This window comes from Salmo trutta, chromosome 27 (assembly GCF_901001165.1).
Source record: "Salmo trutta chromosome 27, fSalTru1.1, whole genome shotgun sequence".
NCBI lineage: Eukaryota > Metazoa > Chordata > Actinopteri > Salmoniformes > Salmonidae > Salmo > Salmo trutta.
This window is the reverse complement of record NC_042983.1, coordinates 37555872-37581849: the sequence shown is the minus strand read 5'-3', so window position 1 is coordinate 37581849 and position 25978 is coordinate 37555872. Positions and strand designations below refer to the sequence as shown.

Below are 25978 nucleotides of genomic sequence, written 5' to 3'. Positions count from 1 at the left end.
AACCAGAGGTCAGAACACAGGGGAATTGATTGGAAACCAGAGGTCAGAAACACAGGGGAATTGATGGTGACTGAAACCAGAGGTCAGAAACATAGGGGAACTGATGGTGACTGAAACCAGAGGTCAGAAACACAGGGGAATTGATGGTGACTGAAACCAGAGGTCAGAAACACAGGGGAATTGATGGTGACTGAAACCAGAGGTCAGAAACACAGGGGAATTGATGGTGACTGAAACCAGAGGTCAGAAACACAGGGGAAGTGATGGTGACTGAAACCAGAGGTCAGAAACACAGGGGAAGTGATGGTGTCTGAAACCAAAGGTCAGAAACACAGGGGAATTGATGGTGACTGAAACCAGAGGTCAGAAACACAGGGGAAGTGATGGTGACTGAAACCAGAGGTCAGAAACACAGGGGAACTGATGGTGACTGAAACCAGAGGTCAGAAACACAGGGGAATTGATGGTGACTGAAACCAGAGGTCAGAAACACAGGGGAACTGATGGTGACTGAAACCAGAGGTCAGAAACACAGGGGAACTGATGGTGACTGAAACCAGAGGTCAGAAACACAGGGGAATTGATGGTGACTGAAACCAGAGGTCAGAAACACAGGGGAATTGATGGTGACTGAAACCAGAGGTCAGAAACACAGGGGAATTGATGGTGACTGAAACCAGAGGTCAGAAACACAGGGGAACTGATGGTGACTGAAACCAGAGGTCAGAAACACAGGGGAACTGATGGTGACTGAAACCAGAGGTCAGAAACACAGGGGAACTGATGGTGACTTAAACCAGAGGTCAGAAACACAGGGGAACTGATGGTGACTGAAACCAGAGGTCAGAAACACAGGGGAAGTGATGGTGACTGACAAACGGTGCAGAAGGTCATCAGTGTGCTTCCCAGACAAACATCCCTCTCAACCTGGCGATCTCAGACCGATAACTGCTGGTTTAAAGACCGAGCCAAGACACAGGATAGGATGAGGCTAGAGACCCTAACAAAGGGGGAAGTTACCCAATCGGTGAGATGGAGGATATAGCGGTCCTTGGAGCCAGTGCCAAAACAACTCGTCAGCTCCCACCGGTCAAAAGATCCAACTGAAATCTACATGGTGCCTCTATTGAGAAATTACAAATAAACTATGATTTGATTTTGTTTTGTCAAGTTGATTCATTGTGTGTGTGTGTGTGTGTGTGTGCGTGTGTGTGTGCGCTTGTGTGTGTGTGTCTCGAAAAGGAGGACATTGTTCCTCAATCCGATACAATGGAGAATGTGACGCAGGGGGAAACAGATTGTGGTGATGGATAGCGAGCTACGGTAAAGTGAAAGATGCCAGGGAGAGACGACATGGTACAATGAGGAATATAGTGTAGCACCCTCAACAGTAGCACCCAAGCCCACTCCCAGCCTAAAGACTGTTACACTCCAATAATCCCAACTGTATGGTCAACACAACCACGGTCACAAGGAATCAACTAAGTCAAATAGTTGACATGGAGCTGGTAGATACAGTATGAGGGTTTTGAGTTACCGCTTCTAACTGTAGTAACTGTGTGATATAAATATTTCCTATCAGAGTCCCTCTGCTTCTTTTAAAATGCTACATCTGGGTTTTGTTACTAGGTTACCGTTAGCTCCGCCGGTCACCACACCACCCTTTCAAAATATTGCTTAGCCACACCGGACCAAATGGTAAACGCTTTCCATCTCTACATGGTCACAGGTCCATATCTCGCCAGATCCAGTATCTCCACATTACTTTACTAGCCTACAGACTATTTGAGTAGTAGGATACGTCCCAAATGGGACACTATTCCCTATAGCAACTAGATTCAGCCTCGCAACGATTATAGTCGGAGCGGATGTTCGGGGGGCCGGAACATAATTAAAATAAATTGTACACTGCAAATTCACCACAACTAAGCCCCAAAAAGAGCTTGTATTTAAGAATAACAATAATACCAACATTGATTTGCCACAGGCGTCGCATTGAAGAGACCAAGGCGCAGTGTGTTGAGTGCTCATCTTTTACTTTTAATGAAAGCACTTCACAAAGAAAACAAACGACAGCCAAACAGTTCTGTCAGGTATACTAACACACTAAACAGAAAGCAACCACCCACAAAACCCAAAGGAAAACAGGCTGCCTAAGTATGGCTTCCAATCAGAGACAACGAAAGACACCTGCCTCTGATTGGAAACCATACTCGGCCAAACATGGAAAACGAAACATAGAAATAGAAAACTAGAACAAATTCCCCTAGAACCAAAAAACCCCAAAACACACAAAACAACCCCCTGCCACGCCCTGACCATTCTACTATGGCAAATGACCCTTTTCACTGGTCAGGACGTGACATGATTACATTGAGACACCATCACATACAGTACAAGTCAAAAGTTTGGACACACCTACTCATTCAAGGGTTTTTCTTTATTTTTACAATTTTCTACATTGTAGAATAATAGTGAAGACATCAACACTATGAAATAACACATATGTAGTAACCAAAAAAGTGTTGAAAACAAATATTTGTAAAAATTTTATTTTAGATTCTTCAAAAACTGTATGCCTTGTGCTTTGCACACTCTTGGCGTTCTCTCAACTAGCTCTTTTTTTAATTGAGGGAATACTTGGGAACAGACTTCCTAAATGAAACTCATACTATAAAAAATTTAAAAAATGTAATATACTCATATTTCACAGGCAGCCCCCAGCCAGAGCAATGGGAATAACTTAGACCCAGTTTCCAGACAGTGAAACTGTCTATTAGTGGTGGTAGTAATAGTTATAGTAGTAATGTTGTAATTGTTCTCAGTTAAATACTTATTCTACAAACCAACCTTCTATAACGTAACCGGGGGATGTCTGTCTGTCTGGACTAACTACTGTTTCCTTTGGCCACTTTTCAGATGAGCTAAGATTCTCCGAAAGAATGCCAAGCTTCCAACGGTTTAGATAAGAGCACTGATAAAAGAAGCATATCTCAGTAAGTACATCTGATGTTCATATTTCAGGAACAAAAATATACACCACATCACATGTAATCAATGGCATTCATATAATGGTTTGAAAAAACGGAAACCTTCATTCAAACTACAACTAAATCTACCAGACGTGGGACGACTTTCCAATTTTCCTGAAGAATAATGTCCCCAGACATAGGACCACTATATGTTTGTGTGAGCCTCAGCTGACCATTCATCAAACCCGAGGAAAAACGGAGGTATTGGGAGAATGGGACTGTCGTTCCTGCATCTGCTAGATGAAAAATCTAGCTTGTCGCAAGCACCCAACTCTGGTCCTCTAGTCTTTTATGGCTCCATATGTGCATGTCTCTGGAGTATTGGGCTTCAGTGTGTATGTCTGAAAGGGTTATGTCTTCATTGGGTTGCCTCTGGTGACAGGGGGGTGGGAGCCTTCAGTCAGAAGCGATGAGCGCGCCTGGCATGTGCATCAGAGAGACATGACGGTCGAGCGGGCCAGACACCAGCATGACTTCTCCTTCAAGGGCATAAATCAGCAATACGATCCCTGAGTGTCCCCCCCGCTGCTATGTCCAACACTGGCCATGTCCATGTCTTACGGCACTGTGGCCATCCTACCACAACCTACCTACCATCTGGCTGGGGGATCTCAATGATAGACGACAAAGAGGTGTACTATGGATCAGTACACCTCTAAGACAGCTGTTCTCTCCCAAACTCAGTCACTCTGTTGCAATGCAATACTAAGAAACAGGCATAGCTTCCCATCCCAGTGCTATCTCCCAAGATTCATTCATTTGATTAACAAATTCACATATGTGATATTAATTTAAATATAATTTCATGGTTATATGAAAGAAATATTACGAGCCAATCATATCAAATTTTATTTGTCATATGTGCAGAACACAACAGGTACCTTACCGTGAAATATTACACGAAAATGACAGAACAATAACGAGGCTATATACGGTAGTCAATGTGCGGGGGTAAAGGTTAGCCGAGGTCATTTGTAAAGTGACTATGCATTGATAATAAACAGCGAGTAGCAGCAGTGTAAAAACAAAGGGGAGGTGGGGGTTAATGTAAATAGTCTGGGTGGCCATGTGGTTAATTGTTCTGCACTCAAGGTTGCTGGTTCGAATCCCTGAAGCCGACTAGGTGAACATCTGTCGATGTGCCCTTGAGCAAGGCACTTAACCCTAATTGCTCCTGGATACAAGTGTCTAAAAGACTACAGTAAAAAAATGGCACACATTTTGTTTGGGGGGAGTGCAGATGAATGGGGGCAATTAAAACCGCTAGAAACCACCAAGGGGGTTGTGATTTGCGTTAGGAAAACAAGCTTTGCGAGCGGCAGTCAATGGTTAACTGGACTCATGAATTAAATGAATGTGGACAGTTGTTCTGTGGTTCGACCTTCATCAGAAGAGACTCCTGCCCTGGAGATCAGCTTACTCTGTTTCTGCCTCAAACCTCAGGAATTCTTACGTTTCGTCAAAGGCCTAATTTGTTTCCTGGTCATGTGTCATATATTCTGCTGTGTAGCGGCGGCAGCCCTGCTGTATCGGTTTACAGTGGTGACTTTCATTCCACTTTAACTGGTTGGAATTATGTGTCTGGTCCTCGTTTAGAGTTCATGTTATTTAGGGTGAGGTTAACTTATTTATTATAGAACAGGCACACTCATTCATGTATACCTTAAGATGATAGTCCTCCTTGGAAAACGCCCCCTCTCCAAAAAAGGAAACAATTTTAGAAATATCTGCCCGATTAGAATTTTTTTCCCACAGTGCACCAAAAATAACAAGCAGTGCTTGGGAATAATGGACTTGATTTAGATCTGTGAAAAAGTTGTGCTGTTCCTGGTTTCAAATGAACGGATATAATCAGATCACTCGTTACCACATCCTGGATATATATAGTTCAATTTTAGCCCAAAACTGGACAAACAGAGCAACACACTGACCTACAAGCTCTTCCCTGGTTTTAGTGCCATGTTTACTTAATCACCATCGCTAGATTCCCTTGAAATGACCAACTGCGTCATAATATCATGCGTCCTAAATACCACCTGCGTCATAAATATCACCCGCGTCATAAATATCACCTGCATCATAAATACCACCCGCGTCAAATATCACACACATCATAAATACCACCTGTGTCATAAATATCACCTGCATCATAAATATCACCCGCGTCATAAATATCACCTGCGTCATAAATACCATCTGTGTCATAAATATCACCCACGTCATAAAATCACCCACGTGATAAATATCACCCACGTCATAAAATCACCCACGTGATAAATATCACCCACGTCATAAAATCACCCACGTCATAAATATCATCCACGTCATAAATATCACCCTCGTGATAAATATCACCCACGTCATACATATCGGGTGCGTCGTTCTTATTATTTCCTCCAAAGATTCCTTTTGTTTTCGTTGAAGTCTGCACAGTGACAAAGGAGGCAGCACAAAGGGTGTCTACGACAGAGCGAGTGGCTGATAAATGTGTCTACTTTTCCGTTCATATTTACCATCTGTTGAACTACGTTTTTAGACCCCTCTGACGTCATCATCCCCGAATAAACAGACGAATTACATCTAACTCCTGCCTATTATGGTTTGAAACAGCTAACTAGCGTCACACGGAACAAAAGCACAGATAGAATCAGAGGAGGACATTGTGACTTGTGAGGTAATTGAACGAGGAGGGAGGAATCATTAAACAAGTCCCACTGGTGCCACCCTGATTAGATTCCCCCTTGTTTCCTGTAACAAACTCGGGACGAATTTGTTAAGGAAGGCAACGTGGAAAAGGAGGCATGTCTCTCTCTCGCTCCTCTCTCTTTCTCTCTGCCAGACCCGTCCATTTCCTCCCTGAATGGGAAAATGAGAGTTCAAATTGCACCATTTCCTCCTCTTCACCCCATCCATCTGAGATGTGTCAAGTACGCACTATGATTATCCTATCCAGTCAGTGGTTATCTGAGCAAGACATCAATACACAGAGATGTTCTGAATCTATAACACATACAGAAGCTCCTCCATAAGGCCTAAACCGACACATAACCAGCATGCCTGTGCACAGAAATACTCATGCATCCCACATCTGTCTGTGGCAATAATAATCTGTTGTTTGTATCAAGGCAGGCATTCTCTATCAACGACAACAGTCTTTCTCCTTAGCCAGCAACCTAAAGAGGCTCATTTTGATCATAACATTTTCCATCTGTTCAGAGAAGGCCATAAACAGAGGCAAAGCCAACACAGCTGCATGCGGACCTTCCAATATATTATGTTCCAATATTTGATGTATCTAAGCCCCCTATTGGCTTTAGGTTATCCCCATCACTGAATACAATAAACCCATTACCCTCATTGCCTTATACACTCACATGGCCACAACATGAAACCAGTTGAGGTTTTTAGAAAACACTGTACACGTCACCAGCCTAACTACGTGTCACTGTCATCCTCTTTTCCTACGGCAGACTGTGAAAAGAGGTGCGGTACAGTGGTGTCTGTGTCCTATACTATAAAACACACCAGCAGATACTGTACAGTATAAAATAACTTGTTTGGATCCTGATTGGTTGATAGCAGGAAGTTATTCACTACAATCCCCAGGTAATGCCTGTTAACAGCTCCATTTGGATTATCAATGCATATTAACTGGACCCACAGCCCAGCCAGGCAATTTATAAAAAACATTTTTTTTACATTTAGCAGACACTCTTATCCAGAGCAACATACAGTAGTGAGGTCATACATTTGCTAACTGGTGCCCCATGGGAATCAAACACACAACCTTGGCATTGCAAGCGTCATGCTCTAGCAACTGAGCCACACTTGACCTACTTCGCCTCCAATGGGGGAAAAAGTGCCTAGATTATTTCCCCAATGCTACTAGGCTAGCATTTGGTTTGCAACAGTTGGGGATGGTCTAAACCTTGCTGGCTGCCTCTACGACCTATGCAATAATGTATTTTTTTTATCTTCACCGTGCCATAGAGAGAATGAATGAGACGAGGCTGACAGCTTCTCTGAGCCAGGCAAATTCATTTATCAGTATCATTACAATGAATACATCAACGGCAATGGTAAAACAATGGAAAATGCACATAGCTTGCTGTCATTTCAGCTGCTTGATGTGTATGTGTGTTAGCTTTAATTGGCTAGCTAGAAAAGGAGAAGTAGCTAGCCTGCATGGCAACCTTCTGTGTTTAAAGAGAACATTTAGAATGGACGACCAGCTCGGCTGGCTAGCAACTTCAGAACCTCAGAACTAACAACTGGCCGGGACTATATCATCTGCTTGAAGGATAAAATAAACAAATTTACTCATTAAATTCATGTTTTTTAATGAAAACATGTCATTAATCTTTAAAAAGAAATTTGTTGGTAACCATTTTATAAAAGCAATAATGCCTTCGAACCCAGGAATTATTGTGAATAACACCCTCCTAAGGGTTCATCCCTCTGGCCTAAGAACAGCCCTTAGGTATTCATACAATAATCCCGGGGTTCTCATACCTTATTGCTTAACTAAGACCCCTCGACAAGCTTAATACCAGTATCAATATTTACAAGGATGCTCATGTGGGATTATATCAAATTGGCCCCTGTACTTGGTGTCCCAATTAAACGCAGAGGAGCATGTTTCTGCTTGCAGAGCCCCGAGGGACACAGCCTTCTGGACTCAACTGCCGGAGAATCAAAGTGCTGAGTCTGGAAATGGAGGAACCCAAAGGCATGGCAATCAGCTCAGTCAGACTAAGAGAAAGCATCCACACAGCTGGGCAAGTATGGATGGAAAGAGGAAAAGAGGCAATAGATACACTCTAATGATACCAAGGATGTGTGTGTGAAGCAGAATCACCTCACTACAGTAGCTTTCAATGAGACCAATTCAAATGAAGGTATCAGCTATAGGAAGGGGGTGCTATACTACAACAAGATATGTGTTGTATGGTAATATGCATAACTTTGGGTGGTCTCGTGGACTCATTCATAAACCATTAGTTTATGTCACATAATAATTATATGTCCATGCATGCATGCAAAAAAACAAAACAAACATTGTGAATAGCTGCAGTGAAAACGTTGGACATAAAACATTGAGGTATCATAACGCCTCGGGTTAATGACATGCATCATTACATTGTATGCTTGCTCATATAATCTGGTTAATGCTTATGCAAGCTAGTGGGAAATATTACAACATATCGGATAGGTTAAGGTTTTCAAATTAATTCATAAATTACACATATGGCAGAGTTTCCCTGTCCTCTTCTCTCGCTTTAGTCTCGTCTCGTAGTAATCTGCAGCCATAAAGTAGCAACATTGAACATCAACAGCCAGGCCACCATGGCCGCAGTGACAGACACTCAATGAAGCAGCCGCTAGCTAGCAGGAATGGCCAGGCTGAGAGATTAAATGTCCACTTTACGGGATCTGGGGATAAAGGCAGGAAACAATCCATCTCCTATGATAGATTTCTTAGAGACAAATGACTGGTTGGGTCTCAAGTTGAGATTGTCCAAGGGTTTTGTCTTGGCACCATTTTTGGGGCTTGTTTTGGATCTTGAGGCGATCAGGTTAAGCATTCGATTCAAGTTGAAATACGAGCTGAAGTGGGTTTGAGTCTCAGTCACTTTACAAAATGGCCTCTGTTGTTTCATTCCTTGGTTCACATCGTATCAATCACTATTCCTCCTTTAATTGGGTGAAATGTATATGTCATTTGGCAGATGCTTTTATCCAAAGCGACTACATTTTACATTTACATTTTAGTCATTTAGCAGACGCTCTTATCCAGAGCGACTTACAGTAGTGAATGCATATATTTCAAACATTTTTTTTAATCTTTTTTTTTTCTTCTCCGTACTACATGCATACATTTTACTTATGGGTGGCCCCAGTGGGAATTGAACCCACAACCCTTGGCTGAAGAGCCATGCTCTACTGACTAAGGGCCACAGAGGACCAAACTGGAGGAATGCTTCTGTCGTGGTTACCTAAAAGTATTTGTGTTAACACAAGAAACTCATTACGGACCTATAGAGAGACACAATGAAACCGGTCCTGAACATCAAAGTCTGGGATTTTAAGTAATGAGCTGGTAGGCATACTCCTCTCATGTAGACATACTCCTCTCATGTAGGCATACTCCTCTCTTGTAGGCATACTCCTCTCTTGTAGGCATACTCCTCTCATGTAGGCATACTCCTCTCTTGTAGGCATACTCCTCTCATGTAGGCATACTCCTCTCTTGTAGGCATACTCCTCTCTTGTAGGCATACTCCTCTCTTGTAGGCATACTCCTCTCATGTAGGCATACTCCTCTCATGTAGGCATACTCCTCTCTTGTAGGCATACTCCTCTCATGTAGACAGCCTCTTTTCATGTAGGTAGCCTCTTTTCACATAGACAGACTCTTTTGATGTAGACATCCTCTTTACACAAATACAGCCTCGTCAAAACCAAATCAAAACTGGATTGTGTCTAATGATGCAGGACTTTGAATCACTTAGGATGAATGAGTTTGCGCATTGGCAACACTTTCTATGTGGAGGCCATGGCCACCAGTTGAATAATGAGGGCTTATTGAAATGACAGAGAGATAACGGGAGCAGACCACTCAGTCAGTCAGTCAGTCAGTCAGTCAGTCAGTCAGTCAGTCAGTCAGTCAGTCAGTCAGTCAGTCAGTCAGTCAGTCAGTCAGTCAGTCAGTCAGTCAGTCAGTCAGTTGTTTATTCTGGCCTAGTGTCCTCATGGGTCTTGATGCGGACTGTCTTAGGTCTGTTTGTTCTGGCTATGGTCTCACAGGCTGACTGACTAAATAACAAAACTGACTCAGACACTGATGCTCATGTTGGCTTTTCATTATCCCTTAACCAGGAGCCAAGTTCCAGCCAGGCCTCATTATGAAACAGACCGAGGGGCAGGCAGCAGAAGCCTGGGGAGGGAACACAAATGCCAGAACACAATGTAAGGATTTGAAGCTGCCGAGACCTCTGTGGTATTTGGGTCTGGGTTACTTTTCAGTCTTTCAAAACTTGTTTCTTGGGTGTGGATGACATTTAACAAAGGAAGGAAGAAAAGAAAACATCAAATGCAGAAGAAGTTTTCTCCCGCTCTTGTTCAAAGTTCAAATCCCCTCTTCCCCCCCAGGAAGGGAGAGAGCTTTTCCTCAGATCCAACCTGAAGACTCCTGAGACTGTCTTTCCCACAACAAGTTTATTTTAGTTCATCTTCAAAAAATGTGGCTGGTACATTCCGCGGCAGGCACCTGCTGCTGGTAATAACAGGGCTGCCCTCAGCGTCACTTCCTGTGTTCCAGAGTGAGTGGCATGGCGGGATAATGTTTCCGCTGCACGAGCCCTTCCAAACGAAGAGGCTCTGCCCCTAAACAGTCCAGGCTAATTACAGAGGACTGGAGCCTCTTTCATTCTCTCTGTTCTCTCTCTCTCTAACTCCCTCCCTCTCTCGTTCTCTCACTCTGCAGTGTGTCTGTCTCTCTGTCTGCAGGCAGAGCCGTGGGGAGAGACTGGCACGGAAAGATTGTAATGGGCCCTAATGCAAACCAGAACACAGGCAAATCCTCTGTAAATCTCTGAAAATAAACTGGCCACGTTTAAAATGCCATAAAGAGCAGGAAGGCCACTCCGTTATCTGAGGAGGTGCTTTCATGCGTTGTTCTGAGGAGGAATAGCATAACACAAAAAACGAGATCGATATGCAGCGGACGAGAAATTAGTGTTGGACAGACAGCTATTACATGACCTTTTCATGATCTTTTCATGTGGTACAATAACCTCGTTATGACACTGTCTTCCTCTCTCCTCCCATCTGGCTTATAGTGTTGTTTCACACTACATTCATCAAGTCATTGGTTGACAACTATGGAACGACAAACAACAGTAAAGGCAAATACATCAATCATTTAGGCAAATAGGCTATTTGCTGTATCTCAGATTAAAAAACTGTCAAACACGGTGACAAGCATGATAAGATGAAAATAACTACAGTAGTTATGAAGGTATGGCTTTATCAGTTCAATAAAATAAATACACAAAACTACATCCATTGCATCCGTTAAATCAGGCGTATTCAAAATTGATCCTGGAGGTCCGTAGCAATGATGTTTTTTTATTCTACTTGATAATTAATTTCACCCACCTGGTGTCCCAGGTCTAAACCAGTCCTTGATTAAAGGCTAATGGCAGACTGGTGTCCCAGGTCTAAACCAGTCCTTGATTAGAGGCTAATGGCAGACTGGTGTCCCAGGTCTAAACCAGTCCTTGATTAGAGGCTAATGGCAGATAGGGTATGGGAGTGAGGCTTGCAGTCACTTTATGGAAGTTAGTGTTCCATGTCTATCCACCTGCCAACCTAAGGGTTCTGGGTAAACACACCAATCTGGCCACTCATGATATATATGTGTCTGTCCTTGTATTCATCTAGCACCATGTTGGCTGGGCTCCTAGCTGCTGGAATTCCACATCACATCCTGAAGTCCATTGGGGAAGGCCCCATGTCACTGGCTCCTGATTCACCGCTAACCACTACAGCACCAGTCGGCAGCTATATAGGAGAGAGTCCTTTAAAGGGGGAGGGTACCATTACCTCTCGGTTTCATCAGCAGCCTCATATGTGTGATTTTTTTTTAATCTATTTTTTTTTTTTAAGGCACCCTTCCTTCTATGTGAGCGTTGCACAACCCTTAACCCTTTGTTGGGAATTAAAATGGTGTGTATGGCAACCGTGAACCCAGCAGGTCGTCATGTACATGGTTTATATGAATCTCCGGTTACAACAGACTGTGATCACAGTAACATGATAATAGCACATAGACCTAGCTGCAAACTGAATGAACATTTTGGGACTCTGTAGAGATACAAAAGCATCCGGAAATCTAACAGTTTGCTAAGCGGCTAAGCCCTTACCGAAGCAAGACTGTAGAGTATCTGAAATACCAAGTGGGACCAAGGGAGATTATTTGTGTTTGCGAGGGAGCAGAGGCTATACGTAGAGCCTCCAGAGGTGAGGTGTAAACTCTCCACTCTACAGTCCAACTACATCCACATCAGCACTGTGTGTCGGCGCGGCAACAGCTCCCATTCCACAATCTGCTCTGAGGTCATAAATATCAATAAAACTGTAAGAGAGACCACATTTGCGTTAGAAATGGCACCCTATTCCCTATTAAGTGCACTACTTTTGAACAGGGCCCATAAGGTTCTTGTCAAAACTAGTGCACTGTGTGGGGAATAGGGAGCCATTTGGAATGAAGCATACAGCTGCTGTGGCTGTGCAGCACAGAACAGCACAGTGTGCAGGAGAGAATCAATGAAACAAAAGGATGGGAGGAATAAATGTCTTCCACACAAAGTTTGGTGGTTCATTGAGGTCCCTTTATGAAAGTTTTATGGTGTTTTTGATGCTGTCTTTTATACCCAGGTAAAAATAACTTTTTTGATGCTTGTTTCAGTTGTTTTGTAGAGGTAACATATCTTTTGGGACACATGTTTGAGAATTTCTCTGAAGAACATATGAACGTGGAGATGTTCTGTGAACTGCAAAGAAAAGCAGGTTTTCTCAGACACGTCCAAGATGAACCTACAGACTGACCAATATTAACATGAAGCAGGCTTTCTCAGACACGTCCAAGATGAACCTACAGACTGACCAATATTAACATGAAGCAGGCTTTCTCAGACACGTCCTGTCACATTCGTCGTAAAGATGGGACCAAGGCGCAGCGGGAATGTGAATGCTCATCTTCTTTTATTAATGAAGAAAACCAAAACAAACACTTAAACAAAAAACAACGACGAGAAACAGTCCTGTGAGGCACACAGCTACACATACGGAACAACTACCCACAAAAACCCATAGAAAAACACCCCTACTAAATAGGACCTTCAATTAGAGGCAACGAGGAACAGCTGCATCCAATTGAAGGTCAACCCAATAAACTAAACATAGAAATAGAATAACTAGACACAGACATAGAAATAGACTAACATAGAACATTAACCAAAAAAAAACGAAACACCTAAAACAAACACCCCCTGCCACGTCCTGACCAAACTTACAATAGCAAATAACCCCTTTACTGGTCAGGACATGACAGTACCCCCCCCCCCCCCCCCCCCAAAGGTGCAGACCCCGGATGCACCTGAAACAAAATCTAACAAAACAATAACCCACAAGAAAAAAATCCCAAAACTACAGGGGAGGGAAGGGAGGGTGGCCACCGTCACCGATGGTTCTTGTGCAACACCCCCCCCTCCCCAATCCTCCTACCACGGAGGTGGCTCAGGCTCCGGCCTTAGTCCTCAACCTAACCTGTCCACCCCCGCTGAAGGCTCAGGGCTAAGGCGCGTCGCTGGAGACCTCGGGCTGATGCGCGTCGCTGGAGACCTCGGACTGGAGGGCGACTCTGGAAGCTCCGGACTGGAGGGCGACTCTGGCTGCGTCGGTTCCGGACTGTAGGGTGACTCTGGAAGCTCCGGACTGGAGGACGACTCTGGAAGCTCCGGACTGCGGGCCGTCTCTGTCGGTTCCAGACTGCGGGCCGTCTCTGTCGGCTCCGGACTGCGGGCCGTCTCTGTCGGCTCCGGACTGCGGGCCGTCTCTGTCGGCTCCGGACTGCGGGCCGTCTCTGTCGGCTCCGGACTGCGGGCCGTCTCTGTCGGCTCCGGACTGCGGGCCGTCTCTGTCGGCTCCGGACTGCGGGCCGTCTCTGTCGGCTCCGGACTGCGGGCCGTCTCTGTCGGCTCCGGACTGCGGGCCGTCTCTGTCGGCTCCGGACTGCGGGCCGTCTCTGCCGGCTCCGGACTGCGGGCCGTCTCTGTCGGCTCCGGACTGCGGGCCGTCTCTGTCGGCTCCGGACTGCGGGCCGTCTCTGTCGGCTCCGGACTGAGGGCCGTCTCTGCCGGCTCCGGACTGTGGGTCGTCTTTGCAGCCTCCGGACTGTAGGACGTCGCCGGACGCACTGGACGGGGAACTGTCGCCGGAAGCTCTGGACGGGGAACTGTCGCCGGAAGCTCTGGACGGGGAACTGTCGCCGGAAGCTCTGGACGGGGAACTGTCGCCGGAAGCTCTGGACGGGGAACTGTCACCGGAAGCTCTGGACGGGGAACTTTGGCCGGAAGCTCTGGACGGGGAACTGTCGCCGGAAGCTCTGGACGGGGAACTGTCGCCGGAAGCTCTGGACGGGGAACTGTCGCCGGAGGCTCTGGGCGGGGAACTGTCACCGGAAGCTCTGGACGGGGAACTTTGGCCGGAAGCTCTGGACGGGGAACTGTCGCCGGAAGCTCTGGACGGGGAACTGTCGCCGGAAGCTCTGAACGGGGAACTGTCGCCGGAAGCTCTGGACGGGGAACTGTCGCCGGAAGCTCTGGACGGGGAACTGTCGCCGGAAGCTCTGGACGGGGAACTGTCGCAGGAAGCTCTGGACGGGGAACTGTCGCCGGGAAGCTCTGGACGGGGTACTGTCGCCGGAAGCTCTGGACGGGGTACTGTCGTCGGAAGCTCTGGACGGGGACTGCGCACTGAAGGCCTGATGCGTGGGGCTGGCTTTGGAGACGCCAGACTATTTTCACGCACCACAGGGCTAGTGCGAGGAGCAGGAGCAGGACGAACTGGACTGGGCTGACGCACTGGAGGCCTGGTGCGTGGGGCTGGTACTGGAGGTATCAGACTAGAGACACGCACCCCAAGGCTAGTGCGAGGAGCGGGAACAGGACATACTGGACTGGGCTGACGCACTGGAGGCCTGGTGCGTGGTGCTGGCTTTGGAGGCGCCAGACTTGAGACACGCACCTCAGGGCTAGTGCGGGGAGCAGGAACAGGGTACACAGGGCCATGAACACGCTCTGGAGGTCTGGAGCGCACAGCCTGCACCACCCATCCTGGCTGGGTAGTCACAGAAGCCCTGCATGGGCGGAGTGCTGGCACAGGGCGAACTGGGCTGTGCAGAGGCCTGATGGTTGCCGTGCGTAGAGCAGGCGCAGGGTAGCCTGGGCCTAGGAGACGCACTGGTGGCCAGATGTACTGTGCAGGCATCCTCCTACCTGGCTGGATGCCCACTCTAGCACGGCACTTGCGAGGAGCTTGGATCGCTGTGCGTGCGCATGGGCGAGATCGTGCGCACTTCCGCATAGACCGGCGCTCTCCTGATCCGCTGCTCCCCATAAAGAGCACGGGAAGTTGGCTTAGGGCTCTTGCCTGACCTAGCCACACTCCCCATGTGCCCCCCCAAAAAACATTTTTTGGGGCTGCCTCTCACACTGTCCAATCGGCGAGTATAATGCCTCATAACAGCGCCGCTCCGCCTTGGCTGCCTCCAGCTCCTCCTTAGGGCGCCGGTTTTCCCCAGCCTGGTGCCATGGTCCTGCCCCGTTCAAAATTTCCTCCCATGTCCACGATTCCAGATAGCTCCTCTCCTGGTGCTGCTCCTTCCTCCGCTGCTTGGTCCGTTGTTGGTGGGTAGTTCTATCACGTTCGTTATAAAGATGGGACCAAGGCGCAGCGGGAATGTGAATGCTCATCTTCTTTTATTAATGAAGAAAACCAAAATAAACACTTAAACAAAAAACAACGACGAGAAACAGTCCTGTGAGGCACACAGCTACACATACGGAACAACTACCCACAAAAACCCATAGAAAAACACCCCTACTAAATAGGACCTTCAATTAGAGGCAACGAGGGACAGCTGCATCCAATTGAAGGTCAACCCAATAAACTAAACATAGAAATAGAATAACTAGACACAGACATAGAAATAGACTAACATAGAACATTAACCAAAAAAACCGGAAACACCTAAAACAAACACCCCCTGCCACGTCCTGACCAAACTTACAATAACAAATAACCCCTTTACTGGTCAGGACATGACACGTCCAAGATGAACCTACAGACTGCCTAATAATTAACATGAAGCAGGTTTTCTCAGACACGTCCAAGATGAACCTACAGACTGCCCAATATTAACATAAAGCAGGTTTTCTCAGACACGTCCAAGATGAATCCACAGACTGCCCAATATTAAATGTGCACATTGTCTGTATGGGTGTGTGCTTAATGAGTTTGAAGTAGCCACGTTTACCTTCCTAACAAGATAAAAAGTAAGGATTCCTATTGCGCACCTACAACCCTTACCTCTGCCTTTTATTCAATTTCCTCTTCCTCCTCCTCCTCCCCATTCCACCACTATCTATTGTTATAGTCATATGCAATCAAATTATATAACAGACACACACGGAAACGCAGATACACGCAGACACACACACTCGCAGACACAGAAACAATCCTGCAGTACAGAACACCAAGGTGGGACATGACTCACTGCTCTTTCTACTGCTACACAAAGGAACAACAACCATTTTCTTCCCCTGTGCTTCCACTAGCATACGAATGTGAGTGGTTTCTTTCAGGGATCTCTCGTGCTGACAGACATGACATCTACTCGGGACTCTGGAATGCCAGTGAAGTGTTGCTACTTGTGCCTAGCTCAGCTAATGGACTGCTAATAGAAGAAGACTGTGCCCAGTGATGCTCCCTCTGTAGTTAGGAGTGTGACAGTCTGTGATTAATTACCATCTCTCTCTCTCTCTCCTCATTTTGGTGGAGAAGAAAAGATTGCAACTAGCAACTATCTCCAGCAGAGTCATTATTTCGATGCCTTAGCTACGTGCACTGGTAGAAAACAGCCACCACCGCTATTACCATTCTGGTTAATACAAGAAATAACAATGTGATTTTTCTACTGGCACTATCTCCGGTAAACTGTGAGTGAAGAAGGAAACATGCAGCCTCAGCAAAGTCCTATTTATATTCATAATCACAGAGAACACCGCCTTCAAATGAATCAACGCAAATTGCTTGTACACAAAATGATGTCACCAGCAAAATATAGAATTTCGTATTATAATCAGTGGTCTTCTGTAACTGTGCCCTTGTTGTACCTTCGTGTGTGTGTGTGTGTGTGTGTGTGTGTGCGTGCGTGCGTGCGTGCGTGCGTGTGTGTGTACTGTATTACACATGTATATAGCGGCAGCTAAACCTTTTTTACGGCACAAGCTCAAAATCCCTACTCCTTTTGGCAGCGCTACAACGTACTCATTATGCACATAGTCCTACTTTGTGTGATTTCTCAGCGGTAACAATCTTTTGGGGGCTCAAATGTAAGCTGAGGAGGTACAAAGTTACAGCAATGATTACAGTCATTATAGTCTCAAATTTTACATATGCAGTCGGTCTGATCAACCCAGAAGATTACCAGGCATCTCTGGCAGAGAGAGAGACCAAAAAATATATCTATGTGGAGAAGAGAGAGAGGAGGGAAAAAGAAGGCTGTGGAGAAGAGAGAGAGGAGGGGAAAAGAAGGCTGTGGAGAAGAGAGAGAGGAGGGGAAAAGAAGGCTGTGGAGAAGAGAGAGAGGAGGGGAAAAGAAGGCTGTGGAGAAGAGAGAGAGGAGGGGAAAAGAAGGCTGTGGAGAAGAGAGAGAGGAGGGAAAAAGAAGGCTATAGAGGAATACCAAGCCTAATCCTTCAGCCGGCTCCTACACAAGAGGTCTGCCGGGTAGCTCACGAGGGAGGGACACTCCTCTGCTTTTCCTGATCCCCTGTGCACATTCAGAGGAGCTTTCACTGCTTTACACTCAAGCTTTGTCTGCCTGAAAGGAGAGTGAATGTAGAATTCAACACAAGAAAAACACCTTCCCCTGCGTATTTATTCCTCTTACTCCCAAGAGGACAATAACAGACAATAAACATGCAGGAAACAAAAGCGCCCGTGGCCCCCTCATCACAATTGTCCTTTTCTCTCCGGCAGAATTACACATTCAGAGTGACAGAGAGCCCACTTCAGCAGCCCACTTCTCTCCCCATCTGATCCCTTGTTTATCACTGGCTAGCGCTAGCTCCATCAGCACTGCCAGCCTGCCTGTCTGTCTGCCTGTCTGTCTGCCTGACAGCTATTTTGTCTTTCTGCCTGTCTGTCTGCCTGACTGCCTGCCAGCCTGTCTGTTTGTTTGTCTCTCTCTCTGCCAGCCTGTCTGTCTGCCTGTCTGCCAGACTGCCTATCTGTCTGCCTTCCTGTTTGTCTGCCTGGCAGCCAGTCTGTCTTTCTACCTGTCTGCCTGTCTGTCTGCCTGTCTGTCTGCCAGCCTGTCTGTCTGCCTGTTGGGCCTCCAGACCGTGGGAGCCCTCCCAGCTAAGCATGCTGGGAATGTTTGTTGTCTTTCCTGCAGCCATTGATTAGACCCTCTCTCTCTCCCCGCCTTGTGTCGACAGATTGAAGCCAACTGCTTCAGCCAGTGACAGAGTATAGACGAACCGTGAGGACGCAGTACAGTACATGGACTTGAACGTAAACTGCTGTAAGCTCCAGTTTCAGAGGTGTACTGTAAGCAGATATGGATGAATCTGGATATACCCCGGGCAGGACGGATCTGGTTATACCCCGAGCAGGATGAGAGGATTCTGTGTTCTACATAACAAATAAACATAACTAAAAAAGAAAAACTCTCTTTGATTCCATGGGTAGCATGGTTGCTCTGGGTTACCAGTTTCACTGGTTTGGCTGTGCCCTACGTGAAAAAGAGGGCAAGAGGGAGGAAGAAATCAGATGGAGGATGCAAGGTGGTGCAGAGCCTCCCGTGAAGCGCAGCTGGCACGGAGCACAATGCCGCCTAAAGTCTAAAGCCACAGCTAGCTTTCTGTGACGCCTCAGGGCAGGCAGAGCCAGGCTGAGTTATGGGCCTACTGTTTCTATGGCATGTGAGGCCCAGCACGCAACAGTGAGCAACTGACTCCGTGTCCCACTGCTCTCAGCTCTTTCAGAGGCACAACAATAACTCCACTGTTTAACCGCAGTTTAATTAATCTGAATAAATCTTAATGAGCACAGTCAGAGAGAGAGAGAGAGAGAGGAGAGAGAGACAAAGAGAGAGAAGAGAGAGAGAGAGACAGAGAGACAGAGACAGAGAGAGAGAGAGAGAGAGAGAGAGAGAGAGAGAGAGAGAGAGAGAGAGAGAGACAGAGAGACAGACAGAGAGAGAGAGAAGAGAGAGAGAGAGGGAGAGAGAGAGGAGAGAGAGAGAGAGAGAGAGAGAGAGAGAGAGAGGAGAGAGAGAGAGGAGAGAGAGAGAGAGAGAGAGAGAGAGAGAGAGAGAGAGAGAGAGAGAGAGGAGGACATGGGAAGGGAGTAGATACAAGGGAGGAAAATGAGACTATGAACAAACGGGGAGGACAAGTGATTGGCGAAACAAGTGTGGCTATTCAGTGAGTCAAAAATAGTCATTATGCAAATTAAAGAACACGATTTTAACCAACTATAGTGTATACTCCATTAGTACCTACGAGCCATTGATTCATTCCAAACAAAACTCCCAAACAAAGAACTCTAGAATGAGATCCTAAATCAGGGCTGGAGTTCCACAGTCCATGAACAATGCATCATAGTAATGCATCACAGTAATACTATCAGAGAGTACACAGTAATACTGTCAGAGAGTACACATTAATACTATCAGAGTACACATTAATACTATCAGAGAGTACACAGTAATACTATCAGAGAGTACACAGTAATAATATCAAAGAGTACACAGTAATACTATCAGAGTACACAGTAAAAATATCAGAGAGTACATAGTAATAATATCAGAGAGTACACAGTAATACTATCAGAATACACATTATTACTATCAGAGTACACAGTAATACTATTACAGAGTACACAGTAATAATATCAGAGAGTACACAGTAATACTATCAGAGTACACAGTAATACTATCAGAGAGCTGCTGAAAATCAGCTCCAACTCTGTCTTTATTCTACATTTAAAATTCAAGACAGGGATGGAAGGTAGTGTGTGTGTGTGTGTGTGTGTGTGTGTGTGTGTGTGTGTGTGTGTGTGTGTGTGTGTGTGTGTGTGTGCGTGCGTGCGTGCGTGCGTGCGTGCGTGTGTACTCATCTGGCTTCTGTTCTAACCCAGGGTTTCCCCTGTGAATACTTTGGATGGTGTTGGTGCTGCTCAGTCTCTTGACATCTCTGTGAAAACCAACACAGGACTAGACTACAAAAGCAACATCCTCTTTGAGCGAGGAAAATACTTCAATGTTTTTGTCAAAACATTTCATTTCTGAATTACTAGCTTCAGGCCCATCTTGCTAGTAAGCACCCCCAGATATACAGTGACAAGAAAAAGTATGTGAACCCTTCGGAATTACCTGGATTTCTGCATAAATTGGTCATCAAATTTGATCTGATCTTTATCTAAGTCACAACAATAGACAAACATAGTGTGATTAAACTAATAACACACACATTATTGTATTTCTCTTGTCTATATTGAATACATAATTTAAACATTCACAGCGTAGGTTGGAACAAGTAGGTGAACCCCTAGGCTAATGACTTCTCCAAAAGCTAATTGGAGTCCAATCAATGAGACGAGACTGGAGATGTTAGTTAGAGCTGCCTTGCCCTATAAAAAACACTCACAAACTTTTCGTTTTTTATTCACAAGAAGCATTGCCTGATGTGAACCATGCCTCGAACAAAAGAGATCTCAGAAGACCTAAGATTAAGAATTGTTGACTTGCATAAAGCTGGAAAGGGTTACAATAGTATCTCTAAAAGCCTTGTTGTTCATCAATCTACGGTAAGAAAAATTGTCTATAAATGGAGAAAGTTGAGCACTGTTGCTACTCTCCCTATGAGTGGCCGTCCTGCAAAGATGACTGCAAGAGCACAGTGCAGAATGCTCAATGAGGTTAAGAAGAATCCTAGAGTGTCAGCTAAAGACTTACAGAAATCTCTGGAACATGCTAACATCTCTGTTGACGAGTCTACGATACGTAAAACACTAAACAAGAATGGTGTTCATGGGAGGACACCACGGAAGAAGCCACTGCTGTCCAAAAAAAACATTGCTGCACGTCTGAAGTTTGCAAAAGTGCACCTGGATGTTCCACAGCGCTAATGGCAAAATATTCTGTGGACAGATGAAACTACAGCTCAGTTGTTTGGAAGGAACACACAACACTATGTGTGTAGAAAAAAAGGCACAGCACACCAACATCAAAACCTCATCCCAAGTATGGTGGAGGGAGCATCATGGTTTGGGGCTGCTTTACTGCTTCAGGGCCTGGACAGCTTGCTATCATCGACGGAAAAATGTATTCCCAAGTTTATCAAGACATTTTGCAGGAGAACGTGAGGCTGTGTGTCTGCCAATTGAAGCGCGACAGAAGTTGGGTGATGAAACAGGACAATGACCCAAAACACAGAAGTAAATCAACAACAGAATGGCTTCAACAGAAGAAAATACACCTTCTGGAGTGGCCCAGACAGAGTCCTGACCTCAACCCGATTTGAGATGATGTGGCATGACCTCAAGAGAGCAGTTTACACCAGACATCCCAAGAATATTGCTGAACTGAAACAGTTTTGTAAAAAGGAATGGTCCAAAATCCGGACCGTTGTGCAGGTCTGATCCGCAACTACAGAAAATGTTTGGTTGAGGTTATTGCTGCCAAAGGAGGGTCAATCAGTTATTAAATCGAAGGGTTCACATACTTTTTCCATCCTGCACTGTGAATGTTTACACGGTGTGTTCAATAAAGACATGAAAATGTATAATTGTTTTTGTGTTATTAGTTTAAGCAGACTATGTTTTGTCTATTGTTGTGACCTTGATGAAAATCAGATCAAATTTTATGACCGATTTATGCAGAAATCCAGATATTTCCAAAGGGTTCACATACTTTTTCTTGCCACTGTACATAAACTTCACACTATATGAGTATGATTAGGAAAGTAGGCAACGGTGAAACAAAGACGAGGGAAAGAAAGTATGCCATCACATTTAATTTCAACGCCTTAATACAAAGGAGCCATGCAGTCAAAGACTGTCTTTCAAGATAGTCCATGGCCACCGCTACTGAGTCAAAGCTCTGTCATTGTCAGGTCACTGTACTGAGTCAGAGCTCTGTCATTGTCAAGTCACTGCTACTGAGTCAGAGCTCTGTCCTTGTCAAGTCACTGCTACCGAGCCAGAGCTCTGTCATTGTCAAGTCACTGTACTGAGTCAGAGCTCTGTCCTTGTCAAGTCACTGTACTGAGTCAGAGCTCTGTCATTGTCAGGTCACTGTACTGAGTCAGAGCTCTGTCCTTGTCAGGTCACTGTACTGAGTCAGAGCTCTGTCATTGTCAGGTCACTGTACTGAGTCAGAGCTCTGTCATTGTCAGGTCACTGTACTGAGTCAGAGCTCTGTCCTTGTCAGGTCACTGTACTGAGTCAGAGCTCTGTCATTGTCAGGTCACTGTACTGAGTCAGAGCTCTGTCATTGTCAAGTCACTGCTACTGAGTCAGAGCTCTGTAATTGTCAAGTCACTGCTACCGAGTCAGAGCTCTGTCATTGTCAAGTCCAAGACGGATCAAAGCTGAGAACACCCAGAGAGTTCGGTGGCAGCTCCGACTCAATGGCAGTCAGTGAGGCTGTAAAAAGCGGGCCTCCACGGCCAATCACAGAACCCAGTCTGGAGCAGACAAGACACAGCTGTCTCCACAGTTGGCTACGGGGCCCTCTGGGAGCGTCCGTAATGGCCGACAGAGATTTCGGACCGTGGTCCTTGGTGACAGACTCAAGCGGGTCTCACTTGCCTCCCGCAATCAGTTTCATACTTATATGATTACCTTTAAAACGTGGTATTGTGTAACCTTGCCTGAGCGCCGCTGCAGAAGTAAGCAGCCCCATCACCTGGACGGTCTGGAATGCACACCCTGTCAACACAGGGAGGCTTTTTAAACCTGTTTGTTTCACACACAATCAGCCGTTATTGAGAGTGGGTTTAGCTAATGGCTTTTTAATAGGCCAAGGGGTTTTACGCCCCTTCTCAGTGCAGCGAGGAGATGGCTGCCACTTACATCCTTAAATAACATTCCACTGACTGCGTCGTCCTGTGCGTCTCTGTTTTTTAATGACCACAGCCCAAAGCCAACAGGAAGGATTGAGGGCTTAGGTACACAGTATCGATCTGACTCAATTAGGCCTATATACACAAGCCAATTTGCGGTTGTTTGGCCAACCTATTTGTAAGTGTTCTGGTTCAATAACACAAGTATTAATGTGACTTTAGACTGACTTACCAAGCATGGTGAAAGTTGTTGTAATGGAAGGATGAGCACAAAATAACTTTTCTAAACGGAAGGTAAAGTAAAAGGCCCACAGAGGAAAGAGGAATACAAAAAATAAATAAGACATTATGTTGAGATGTATAGCTAAGAACAACTTGGTAGCCTATTTACTCTGGAAAATACTGTTTCACAACAACAATATCAAATAGTGTTGTCTCAAAACCAAGGCCGTGGGTGTTAGCAATGCAGTCCAATGGGTGATAGAAAGACACTGCAGAGCAACACTACAGGAACAACTACATGGCACAAAAATCTACCAAAGAAATACTACATTCACGCCAGAATGCCAATGAGTAAGCTTATTTTACTTTAACTGAACTCAACTAAATTTTGTTAACTCATTTATTTTCAAAGCTCTTGTTTATTAAAGTGAAAAACAAACAAATATTGTATTTTAGAGTCAGACTGTACAGACAAGGAGACAAGGTAATAATTTGTAATAGTAACAGGAATATCACCTAAGGCCACACAAAGTATTATTAGTAAAAAAGTATAATTATAAAAATTATAATTATTATTATGATATAAACATTGGAAACTCAGAAGTTATTATACCTTGGAGTTCAGTGAAAAAGTTTTACTTAGGCAACAAAATGTTGTTCAGCGACATCCTATATGCATATTGTGCTGGGACACATTTGAAAGACTCTTCAGAAAACTAGTTGTATTGAACTTGGTGTTCAATTACACACCAGTCGGGCAAATGATTAAACATGATAGCTAATACAATAAGAGTAACCGAATTGAACCCAAGCCTTGATAATAACACCAGTCATTAAAAGTCTTGTTAACGGAATTACTTCTAATCGCTAGTCACTATTATTATTATTATTATTATTATTTTTATTATCATTATTATCATCATTATCATTATTATTCGGCTAATAAGTTGTTATTGTTATTGCTGCACGGTCACATTATTTTTTCCATGGTTTTCATTATCGAGGTCACAACATTAATTCAAAATGTTAAATTGTGTCGTGAATTAATAAAGAGGCATATTTAGCCAATGTTTTTGTTGGGGGGTTAGAATTGATAGGTGGCGTCGATTCCCTCCGTACTAGATTTCTGAAAGTTCTGTAAAATGTTTACGTGACAAAATGTAGGCCTATCCGCATCTTCTTCACTAAATATCAACAAAACGTCCTGTTAGATAGCGTAATGTCATGTTGCTAACTGATGCATTCACATCATAATAAATGAGTAGTTACGATTAGCTCAACATAATGTGTGGTGAACGCACACGCGTAAGCTTTCTTCCGAAGCGGCTCATATTTCCCAATACGCACGTATAGGTGTCGGCTATTGCTTAGCACATTACACAGTTTGACTCTATTACGAAATAAACCTGAGAGAATTATAGCCTAGTTGACAAAATAAATAGCCTTTAGAATTAATGAGGATCATCGTTTTTTTTAGATTTCATAATTGACCCGCAAGTGTCCAATCCTCAATCTGGTCTTTTCAAGTCTGGAGTTGCACGCGATATGCATCTCCCCCGTGACATGTGAGGGGGATTTTTCAATTGTGTAACATTATGTTGTCGGAAAAAAATCTAATGCAGGTGTGATAAGCCAAATGATTGTTGCCTATAACCTTATATAAGATGCGACAATTAATGTCGACTGAGCATTGATATTTCAAACCCCTGCTACACTCAAGATAGTAGCATAATCGTGTTGAAAGGACAGTAACGGGCGGTCTTACCTTGTGCGACTCCAGTGTTTACGAGGACCAGAAGAACGAGTCCAGGTATGGTACACATTCGCAGAAAGTACCTCGCAAGTCCTATTCCAGTTTTCGCCGACTGTCCACTTTTCCCCATTATAGGCAGAGTAAAACAAACACCTTGCTGATGAAACCCACTGTTCGTAAAATAGCAGTTGTGGTCCAGATGCAGTCGAGGTGGTTGTTGTCCGTTATAATAACGGTCAGTTCAGCGGATAATGTAGAAAGAGAAAGAATATGGGGGGAAACCAATGGGTTCAGGGGTCCCAGGACTTGAGTCAAAGCACTGACTCGCGCAGCTCCGTGCACTCAGAGCGAATGCCACCGCCCTCAGTTATCAGCTACCCTCCCCTTTAGAATAGAGGGAGAAAACCTAAGAAAATAAACTACATTCCGTCACTGAGTTTGTTATTACACATTCGCTAAAACAAGTTACATGGATGAGCTTCTCATTGTGCCGTTTATATTTAGATGTTGGATTAGTTAGAAGTGTTGCGTCCAGGGCTGTTTCATTCTATAGTTCATCACCATACAACATCAACTCCGTTCATCGCGTGCATTATATTGCTTGCTCTGGAGACAGTGTGGGATCCTTACCACGTGTCTTTGGCCAATCCAGCTCCTACCTCCTACCTATGTCTGCCCCATTACGACCATTTTAAAGACCCGGACTGGTATCTGGAATGGGAGATAATGTATCTTCCGACATGTACCTACAACCAGGGGCGCAACTATGGTTTTAGAATTGGGGGGGACATAATTATATATATATATTTTTTTTTATTCAATCGGATAAACACTACAAACAGCCTACCCGGCCACTCAGAGGTGTCCACATGGTCCTAAAGCACACTGTTGCCTAATTCTGTATCACATTCCAACCGTAAAACTGGGGGGGACAAAAATGTGTTTTCAGAATGTGGGGGGTCCTCTTTGAAAGTTGCGCCCCTGCCTATAACATTTACATAATATATTCAGTTCCTCCTGGCTTGATCAGGGAAACCCTTATTAGTACA

At 44.9% G+C, this 25978-nt stretch overlaps 1 protein-coding gene across 2 annotated transcripts in view; it reads right to left on the bottom strand.

Moving 5' to 3' along the window:
- unc5ca (unc-5 netrin receptor Ca) overlaps positions 1 to 25598 on the bottom strand; it is a 275938-nt gene extending 250340 nt beyond the window's left edge. For both annotated transcript variants that reach the window (XM_029717973.1, XM_029717974.1), the window contains exon 1: positions 24942 to 25598. In XM_029717973.1, the coding sequence (XP_029573833.1) occupies positions 24942 to 25059 (118 nt within the window). In that variant the 5' untranslated portion in view covers positions 25060 to 25598. The remainder of the gene's footprint in view (positions 1 to 24941) is intronic.
- Positions 25599 to 25978: the final 380 nt, after the last annotated feature.